The 10,407-nt window shown below is 40.6% G+C and overlaps 1 protein-coding gene and 1 long non-coding RNA gene across 2 annotated transcripts in view; one reads left to right on the forward strand and one right to left on the reverse strand.

Moving 5' to 3' along the window:
- LOC116695566 (uncharacterized) overlaps positions 1–265 on the forward strand; it is a 331-nt gene extending 66 nt beyond the window's left edge. The window contains exons 2-3 of the long non-coding RNA XR_004333495.1: positions 102–125; positions 186–265. This is a non-coding gene — a long non-coding RNA (uncharacterized LOC116695566). The remainder of the gene's footprint in view (positions 1–101; positions 126–185) is intronic.
- gmds (GDP-mannose 4,6-dehydratase) overlaps positions 1–10,407 on the reverse strand; it is a 172,176-nt gene that overhangs the window by 154,611 nt on the left and 7,158 nt on the right. Inside the window, exon 2 of the mRNA XM_032525892.1 lies at positions 2,297–2,341. Coding sequence (XP_032381783.1) covers positions 2,297–2,341 — 45 coding nt within the window. The remainder of the gene's footprint in view (positions 1–2,296; positions 2,342–10,407) is intronic.

Genomic DNA, 10,407 nt, shown 5'->3' on the forward strand with positions numbered 1-10,407 from the left:
GACACCAAGGGAGACAGTAGGAGTGACAGTGGAAGAGAGCATGCAGGGGATATTAGAAGAGAGCACACGGGAGACAGTAGAAGACAGCACACAGAAGACAGAACACACAGGAGACAGTGGAAGAGGTGGTAGCAGAGACAGTGGAGAAGACACCAAGGGAGACAGTAGGAGTGACAGCGGAAGAGAGCACACAGGAGACAGTGGAAGAGAGCACACAGGAGACAGAACACACAGGAGACAGTGGAAGAGAGCACACAGGAGACAGAACACACAGGAGACAGTGGAAGAGTCCGTGGACAGGACAGGGAAGAGGAAAGCTTTAAGTGGAGCATCCAAATATTGAGATGGCTCCTCAATTCAAGTTTATTGCCATTCACTCCCCTAACACATGTAATCCCCCCCCCCCCAAACTGTTGATAAAACTTGAGAACCCTGTAAATATAATACAAATTTAGAACCTATTGTGCATGTATAATCAGTGGGAAATTAACTTTCATGCAAAACAAACGTGACAGCTACAGACTCATGACGCAGCTTGCATGTGAGAATGACACGTTATAGTAACTGGTGGAGATCTAGTTTAGATCAGATGTGTTCTGTTTTAACCAGGGTTTAAGATGGTGTAGCGGCTTGCGAGCCTCCTGGGTTAGTCAGGGATGACAGATTGATATACAGACACGCTGGTTATGACTGCAAGTAACTTTTGATACTCTGCGGTACAAGTGGCTCTCCTAATGACTTTATCCTATCAGTGTGGCTCTCATGAAAGAAATAGTGAAGACCACTGGTGTAGATGATTGTATACCTTTTTAAATCACATTACTGTCAGTGTGAGTAACTTAATAAGATGCAGGCTACAACTAAACTTAATGAATTTGGTATAAAATATATACAACAGGCATTTTCATCTGGCCTTAATTTAAACAGGTGTTTTTGGGGCTCATCATAGGGTTTGTTATAAATGTCCTGAACACTCTTTGTCGGTCTCTGAATGTAGATGTACTATTTATCTATAGTTTGACATGTTTTCTGTATTCTATGTATATATATATATATATATATATATATATATATATATATATATATATATATATATATATATATATATATATATCTTTATGTATCTTTTCACAGTTTATGGATTTCCACGACAGTATTTTGCTTTAAGTTTGACCAGATGTCCAATGTGATATATTGGCCTACTTTGATTTATCATGTCAGATTATTTTATATTGCAACAGCTGATATTAACAGTATTGCGTCTCGTGTTTTTTATGCTCCCTGTGATATGTGATCTGTACTCCATGTTATGAGGGGGGACGTGCGAGGAAGCTCTGCTCAGGAAAGATAACAGAATCTGATTCCAGGAGAGTCCATTAGTGGGAGGACGCTGTGCCCTGACCTCACTTCCTTTATTCACTGTGGACTTCCTGCCTGTGGTCTCCAGCCCACCCCCTCCACATGCAGCATCCCCAACCTGGACCCAGTCCACTTCCTCTCTGCTGTCTCTGAGGCGGGCAGCAGATGGCGAAGCAGACCATGCAGGCTGGGATGAAGGAGGTGTGTGTGTGGTGTGTGTGTGTGTGTGTGTGTGTGTGTGTGTGTGTGTGTGTGTGTGTGTGTGTGTGTGTGTGGTGTGGTGTGGCTACAGGGGAAATTAAGTCATGCAGCTACTGTCAGGAAAACAACTTGCACTGGTGCCATACGTATGCTTATACAAGCGTGTTGTACTGTATGGATAGTCACTTCACATGGGTGCGAAAGCAACGGTGAAGCATTTATGTAGCAGCAACAGCTTGTTAACCTCTGTATCCATCAACAGGCTGTTGACTTTTTGTGCTCCTAAAAACACATTGCGCAGCAGGTGAAAGTTAGTGACCTCACTCGTATCACCATATATTAACAACTATTCCCCTGTTAATGGTCTGACCCAGGAGTAAAAGGTTAGGGGTTAAAAGGCTTGGAGCAGCACAAAGGGTCTTATCAGGGTGAGGTGGGAGTCAGTCTATGTATATATAAAAAAAAAAAAAAAAAGTCACATTACATCCCGATCCCTTGCAGCTCCCACACTGTGGCTGGATAAAGCTTATCGAGGGAATGTCGCTGTGTGTGTGTTGTGGTGTTGTGCATTCGCGAGTGTCTGCATTCATTTCTGTGTGTGTGTGTGTGTGTGTGTGTGTGTGTGTGTGTGTGTGTGTGTGTGTGTGTGTGTGTGTGTGTGTGTGTGTGTGTCTCTGAGCTTTCACAGGACAAATACTTGGTACTGTGAAGCCCACGGTGCGGATTTCTCTCTCACCTCATAGCCTTTAGCGAGCAGGAACTCAGCCAGGTAGGAACCATCCTGAAAAGACAGATAACAGCACCGCTTAAAACCTGTCGAATGGCACACATGCAGTGTGTTCAGACATATTGATCAGAGTTACTCATACCAACTGAATCACAGCCACTCAACCAAAATATGATAAAACATTCACCGTCCATGTTTGGGGAAAAATGAATTCAACAAATCACAAAGTTTAGATGATTCACAAAGGGACGAGACTTTGTTGTAGTCTTTTCTACAGGCCAGGAGACAAACAAAAGTCAAAATTTTGTATAGTGTAAAAGATTTAAAGATACACACAGCAGGCAGGACTGTGGATGTAATGGGCATGTAATAACTGCTATATAATAGTTAAACTATGAGAGAACACTAAATAAATAGAAATGAAAAATCTTTACATGCAAAAAACTGAATTTAATTCATAGATGTTTTTTAGTCTATTAATATAATTGCTTATCAATGAGCATATGTATAAGTGTGTGTGTGTGTGTGTGTGTGTGTGTGTGTGTGTGTGTGTGCGCCCTGTCAACAAGGTCTTGCTCCCCCTCATCCATGTTACTTCTCGTCTTTTTTCCCGGCTCAGACTTTCCGACCGCACATTCTGAAACACTCTGGAACATTCCGAACTAGTCATGGCATTCATCCCTCAATCCCTCTCACATATGTGCACACACTCTCATACTGCCAGACCCATGCGTCCTCTCTAGGTCTGTGGGGTTACCATCAAGGTGGATGGCAGGGAGCAGTGGAAGAAAGGGGGGGTGGTGAACACACCAAAGAACCTGCACTCAGCACCCCGGGCAGGATTGTCCTGTTTTGGCCAGCATCAGGGCGTGTTTCTGGAGAGCCTGTACAGGTGGACCACGTCTGACATCCAGCAATTGACCTTCCAAAATGGATGACTACAGGCTGGTAAGAAAGAGCTCAGGTAGTTCTTTAACCCTCATGTTGTCCTCGGGTCAAATTGACCCATTTTCCTATATCAATGTTCTTTTTAACTACCCAATTGTAATTACCCAAAATAACATGATTGATTCCACACAACGCTCTTTGGCAAGTACGAATCTCACTTTCATTAATTGTGGGGAGTCTTATTCAATTTTATGGCATTTGAAAAAAACATTGAAGTGTTTTTTAAATAATATTGAGTAAAAGTTGATATATTCCAGTCTGTGATTACCCATCAACATAAATTCCTTTAATTTTAGTCTAAATAATTCCTATAAATAATTTCTAATTTATATATAACAAATATTTATCAGAAATCTCATTGTGTAAATGACATTTTGTTAAAGCACCAATAGTCAACCATACAATATCGTCGCAATATTGACATTGAGGTATTTGGTCAAGAATATTGTGATATTAGATTTTCTCTAAATCGCCCAGCCATTGGCATGGGTCATGTACGGTGTTGTGACCAACCGATCTCAACTCAAAATGTAATTATTAGCTTTTTCCAGAGCTTTCAGCCTCCTCTCTCTCAGCCGTCATTAGCAGACCGAGTTTGCTAAGTTTTATTGCAGACCATGACAAATTGTAACTTGTAATTTGCCCAAAAGGCCTCTTTCAAACCAAACATGACTGTCATAGTAAAAAAAAAAGCACATAACTAATCCTTTAATAAAGTGTCTCAGTAAGCCATGATATTGAAACTAAAGTAGCTACATGGAATTCAGCCATCATTAATTAAATTTCCTGTGCTTCTCCTACTGTGACACATCAAAATGTCTGACTTCTTTATTTTATTATTTTTTTTCAGACAGTCAATCTTCATGACAACCTATATACTTTGCCAAGGTTGAAAATGTACAGAATCATAAAATGAAATCTAAACCGGTGTTCTTTTGATTACATTGCTCTATATACCTCATGGCTGCTGCCCTGAAGAAGGTGTAAGCCAAACATGTGGCTGTTTTTTTAGCTTCTTTTTACCCTCCTGGATAAAAGATTTTTAAAATTTAAAATTTACACACTTCTCACCTCTGTCGTTTTAGCCCTGAAACAGAAATAAAAGGGCTTAAAATTCTTTAATTGCTAGTACAATGCTCTAAAGACTATAATGGCAAACGCTTTACTTGCTTTATAAAAATCGATGCATGCCTTAGCAATACTCAAAATGTTTTTTAAAGTTTAATTTTCAGCTCTGCAGGTTGAGCACTCAGGTTGTGTGGCCGTTGGCATTGATGCTCAACCTGTTTCTGCCTAACCCAGAGTTGTGTGTGGGGGGGGAGTTGGCAGCCCTTCACCCGTCCCCACTGCGTTCAAAGCTCTGGCCGGTGTCATGTTTTCCTGCCCCTGTGCCAGGGTCAAAGCATTCCACGCCAGACCAATATGGAAAACAAGCCTGAAGAGCTGCAGCTCTGTTTCAAAACAAGAGGCTCCTTTGAGGCCATATTAGCCCGTAAACCGTGGCCTCACCTTGCTGTTTCCTGTTTTGGGGGAGCTGGGCACTTGGTTGGAGAGGAGGGGGTGAGGTGAAAACACACACATACACACACACACACACACACACTACTTGCTCACTTGCCAGGTCAATGTCACTCATTTTGGCCTTTGACACAGTGTGATCTCTCCGCTACACTGACTATGAGCCAAACAACTGGTTCAGCAACAGGAGGGGGAAAGTTAATTGAAGTACATAAATTCAGAATGTTTTTCCTCTTTTGAATCACAAATGCTCAAAGTGGGTTCTTTTAACGCTTTTTACAGTGTTAATTCACCGTCCCATTGGCCCAGCAGGCGTCTTTCTTACTGATTTTACTGACTTTTTATCATCCATCAAACCGGAGAAGGTTTTAATTATTAAACACTTAAACCTGGACAGTGATGATTCTATATGTAACACAGCTACTGATCTCCTTTCTATTTCTCAGACTCTTAAATTTACTCAGCATGTTACTGGACCCCCACACATTAAGGGCCACACCCTGGACCTCGTCTTCTCTCTTGGTCTAGATATGGTTAATGCACGTGTGGAAGATGTTCCTGTGAGGGATTAAAGCTGTGTGTTCTTCAACATTAACTTTCCTCTACATCCTCCGCCCCCGAGAATTAGGGCCCAACGGAGGATTATTAATCATGATGCTGCTGAGAGGTTCTCAGCGCTGTTCGACACATGTTCTCTAATGGGATGCAGTGACGCAGAAGTGTTTATCCAGTCTTTTAATAGTCAGTGTTTAACAATTTTAGATGAAGTAGCACCAGTTAAATCAAGCATTGTCGCCCATTAAACTTCACTTCTTGGATTGATGAAGCAGTCCAGAGTTTAAAGAGAAATTGCAGAAAAATTGAATGTCTTTGGAAATCTTCTAAACTTGGGGTTCATAGTCTTCACCTTAATGAACTAAGGGTTAATTTAAACGAGATGCTGAGAAAGGCGAGAACATGCTTCCATTCTCAGCTTATATCCTCAAATAAGCACAATCCCAAAATCTTATTTGACACCATTAATGCATTAGTGTCTCCTTCTGACCCTCAAGCTACTGTGTCATCGAAATTGGACTGTAATGAATGTCTCTACTTCTTTGTAAATAAGATCAGAGATGTTGGGGCAAACATCTCACCAACAGAATTCAGCCTGTAACTTGTATCCCGCAGGTTCTTGGTCCATTTTCAAACCTGTCACATTACTTGATATCTCCGCTCTGCTACATACTTACAAAACCCTCATCTTGTCGTATGGATGTTGTCCCTACTGTGTTATTTGTCCAAGCTTTTGACTCCATTGCCCCCTGTATTGTTGACATGCTTAATACTTCACTTTTAACTGGTCGTTCCTAGTTCTCTTAAACATACTGTTGTTAACCCTGTACTTAAAAAGCCTGGTTTGGAGCCACTACGACCTAAGAACTACAGGCCAATATCTAAACATCCATTCATGTCAAAAGATTTAGAAAAGGTTGTAGCAGAACAACTCACCCTTATCCTAGAGAATTACGAGTTGTTTGACAAATTCCAGTCAGGTTCCCGTAAAAAACATTTTACAGAAACTGCACTACGTAAAGTTTCTAGTGATATTATAATATCAGCTGACTCTAAGGAATATACAGTGTTGGTCCTGTTGGACCTTTCCTCTGCTTTTGACACAATTGATCATAACATTATGATAGATTTCGTGATCTGGTTGGGATGTCTGGATCAGTTTTAAAATGGTGATCATCCTACCTTTCTGGTAGAGGTTTCAGTGTTTATGTGAATCACATCATGTCTGAAACTCGAGAGTTGATATGTGGGGTACCTCAGGGTTCTGTCTAGGGACCTATTCTGTTCTTCTTGTACATATTTTCTCTAGGACAGATAATTAGTCAATTTAGTGATTTATCTTACCATCTGTATGCGGATGATATCCAACTGTACTGTTTCTTTAAGGATACTGAGTTCTCGAAACTGTCTTCTTTAATCAACTGTGTGACTAGTATCAAACAGTGGTTATGGGACAACTTTTTTTAGCCTTTTAACCTGTTTGAATAAGAAGGAGCTTTACCATCTCCAGGCTTTTCAGAACTCCGCTGCTAGGCTTTTAACTCACATTTACAAAAGGGCACACATCCCGCCTGTTATAGCAGCACTTCACGGGTTAGCAGTCCAGTAAAGAATTCAATTCAAAATCCTGGTCCTTACTTTAAAGCCCTGCACGGTCAAGTTGCTTCATACATCTCTGACTTGATACAGCTACATACTCCTACCCATAGTCTGAGGTCATTAGGTCAGAGGCTTTTAGTGGTCCCCCGCACTCATTTTAAAACTAGAGGGATCGATCATTCCAAGCAGTGGCTCCTAGGCTCTGGAATGACTTACCTCCCTCTCTACGTTGTGTGAATTCTGTCGAATCTTTTAAAAAGCAATGGAAGACTCTGCTGTTCTCGCAGGCTTTTAGTTAGTCAAGGGTTTTTATGGTTGTTTGTTGAGTTTTCTATTTTGTATTTTAAGGTTCTTGTATTTAAATTTGTTCTATTGTATCAGATTTTATTGTGGAGCACTTTGTGATTTTTATCTGTGAAAGGTGCTACACAAATAAACATTTCTTACTTACAAGACAATGATTGTCTCATATTTGAATACTGGCATTATGAAAGAGTTAACTGGATCCCTCCTGTGAATGTTGAGGATTGTCTGCAGTAGTAAAGATTGCCTGCAGGGGGGGGGGGGGGGGGGGGGGGGGGGGGGAGGGTAAACAACTAATACAGGTACAAGTGTAAAACCTTGTACTACTACTGAGAATATTGGGGTGAACAGAGTATTTCTTAAATTGATTGCTAAACAAACTTTGATTTTTATGTTTAAGGATTCTAACTTCTTTAACGTCATAATTATATGTAATTGTGTTGCAATTTTTGGCTGTGTGAGTGCTTGTTTTTGGGGAACACAAAAACAACACAATACCAATCAAAAAGACACATGCAATTCCTGCCAGTAATTAAAGGCATATAAAAAACAAAATCAGCAGCTTTTTGGATGCAAAGGTTTGTGTGTTTTAATTGTTTTAACATATTTTAAATGCTGTTCAAGTTTGTGTCCTAATTTTCTGCATTTTCCAGTATTGAAAAAAAACTAGGCCTTTAAAATCCCAATCTCTATGAACAACTTAAGATAAAACTAGAGAAAACAAAAAAGTTTGAGAGGGGTAGCTCAAATAGAATAAAAGACATAGGGTAAACAGAAAAAAAGGGTGAAAGGATGGGGGAGTGGGGGGGGGGGGCGGGGACTAAGGCTAATGTTGATGTTGGACTAAATCAGTCCATGTGTCTAAAAAATGTTAACAATGTTTGCTCATCAAAAACTGCCCCTGTGAGGGCTTCCATTAGCTCCAATCAACATTCCCATCATCATCATCATCACATCCTCATCGTGTGGTTTCATTTAAAGGATGGCTACGCATCAATATCAGAAGGTAGTTCTTCTGTGTGCGCAAACAGTTCTCCTAACACCTCTTTTCAAGAAATACAAACATGATTTTCCCCAAAAAAAAACTTCAAAAAAAAAAAGTTAGGATTTAAATCTGATTAAAAATAAATAAGATTAGAAATGAGTTCATCGAGTTTTGTCACTCGATAGTTTTTGATATTACATGCAGCAAACACGTTGCGGTTAATATCAAAAGTATCCAAAATGTTGAGGTTTTATTCCCAGCCCTAGCTGTGCCCAACATTTAACAGGATGGAAGTTTTAAGCAACAAAAATTATCAATGAATTGTTGAAGCTTAACTAATTTTAAGATGTGCAGAAATAAAAGGAAATAGAAAATACAAGAAATGGAAAATAAATGGCTGACCATAACATTAAAAACAATGGGGAAAAGCCCTTAATAACGTAACGGACATCAAAGACGGAGAAGTGACAGCTGACACCAAATTCAGATTTCAATGAATTGAATTGTTTTTAACAGTATTGCAACCTTTTTTTGGGACAAAGTTCCTCCTTTGGTGTCATGAGGATGGGCAACCTTTTTATAGTGTCCCTTAATCTGCCAATCATTTCTTGATTAAGCATTTGGTCTTCAAAATGTCAAATTATAGTCGAACATGCCCATCATAATTTTCCCAGAGCCCAAGTTAATTCAAATGTCTTTTATTCTCAAACCAAGATATTCAGGTCACTATCATAGGAGAGTAAAAGAGGTAAGCATTTGATTTTTTGACATGTGAAATGCAATGTAGTAAACAGTCTTAACCTATAGAACTATCAACACAGCTACTGTCATACAGACAAAAAGAGGAGAAGAAGGGAGCATGTGATGTCTTTGCACTATGAGTTTAGTACCCCCTGTTGGTGGAACAGTGAATCACTGGGGGCCTTTACCAATAATATCAGTAAGGCCATTCTGTGATCTTTAATACCTAAATTAGGTTAGGTCACCTGCCTAACATTGAAGCAAAAATTAAAGAATGTAGTTTGTGTGCCTGGAGGCAGTAGGCATGTATTTATGGTAACACGGAGGTTATTGTACATGCGTTTCTTATTGTGTGTAAACTACAAATGAATCACTTTAATGTGCATTCATTAGACCGCAAAGAGAAGCTGCCATGCACGCCACTCGTCTGCAATTAGACCTCATATGGTTTAATGATGTTGTAATCACAACACGCACGAGCACTTACACACACATATACGCACACACTGCAGTAAGCAGAATCACTTGGTGTGCAGCCTGAATCCCTCCTCTCGACTTTAGAACCAACTCAGGCGTGTTGCTGGGATAAATAAATAAATAAAGAGAGCTTCCTGGTATAACTATATGACTTCCTGTAACCTTGACTCACTGAATGTACAGCATGCATTATAAAACTGGATTTCAAATCCATGTCCATGTTTAGTACTAACTGCAGCAGACTCTTCCTGTGTAAATGCAAGACGAGCTGCAGCCTTGGAGGAGCCATCAGCAGCCATTATGAGCGACAGAGGAGATGTCTGCTTGGATCATGAGCTTTGTGATTATTATTGCTGGCATTGGCTCAGATTCTATCCTGTGCTGCTAACAAAAGGAGTCAGTGGAAGGAGGCTAGGGAGATTGTAACAAACGCCAACAAAAGGGTGAAGAAAAGAGGCTTGTAGGATGAGCATCAAACAGCTCAAAGGGTCGTATCGCAGCGCAGTGTTGTTTTCCCAACCCGAGAAGCCGAAGAAAGACGTGAACCTCAAAGCCAAAATAAAGTTTTACTGTCGAACCGAGAGGCTGGACCTGTCCTCTTCATAACCCCGGATCGTAAAACAGCACTATCAACCAAAGCCCCTGCCCGGCTCCGCAGCTCTGCCTTGGCACTCAGGTGGTCCCCCATAACTCACACCCTCTCACCCCAATATTTCACACTGGAACAGCAGTCAAAAAGTATTCAGACTGAGCAACGTGCTGCGCTGAAATTTATGAACAGTAGTTAGCCAGCCGATTTATGGCATCGCTGTGACCCTGACAGCCCGCCGGCTAATGACTTCTGAGATGGTCTATCCAGATGCCTGCCTGCTTGCCTCCTGCAGGAGCTCTCGGTATTCTACAGCATCGCCAAGACTGGCGGTAGAAAAATGAATTAACACAGTTTTATTTTGTTTTCTGCTAAAGACGGTGAGGGGAGTAGGGGCTTTGGAAA

The sequence above is a fragment of the Etheostoma spectabile genome, chromosome 9 (assembly GCF_008692095.1).
Source record: "Etheostoma spectabile isolate EspeVRDwgs_2016 chromosome 9, UIUC_Espe_1.0, whole genome shotgun sequence".
Lineage (NCBI taxonomy): Eukaryota > Metazoa > Chordata > Actinopteri > Perciformes > Percidae > Etheostoma > Etheostoma spectabile.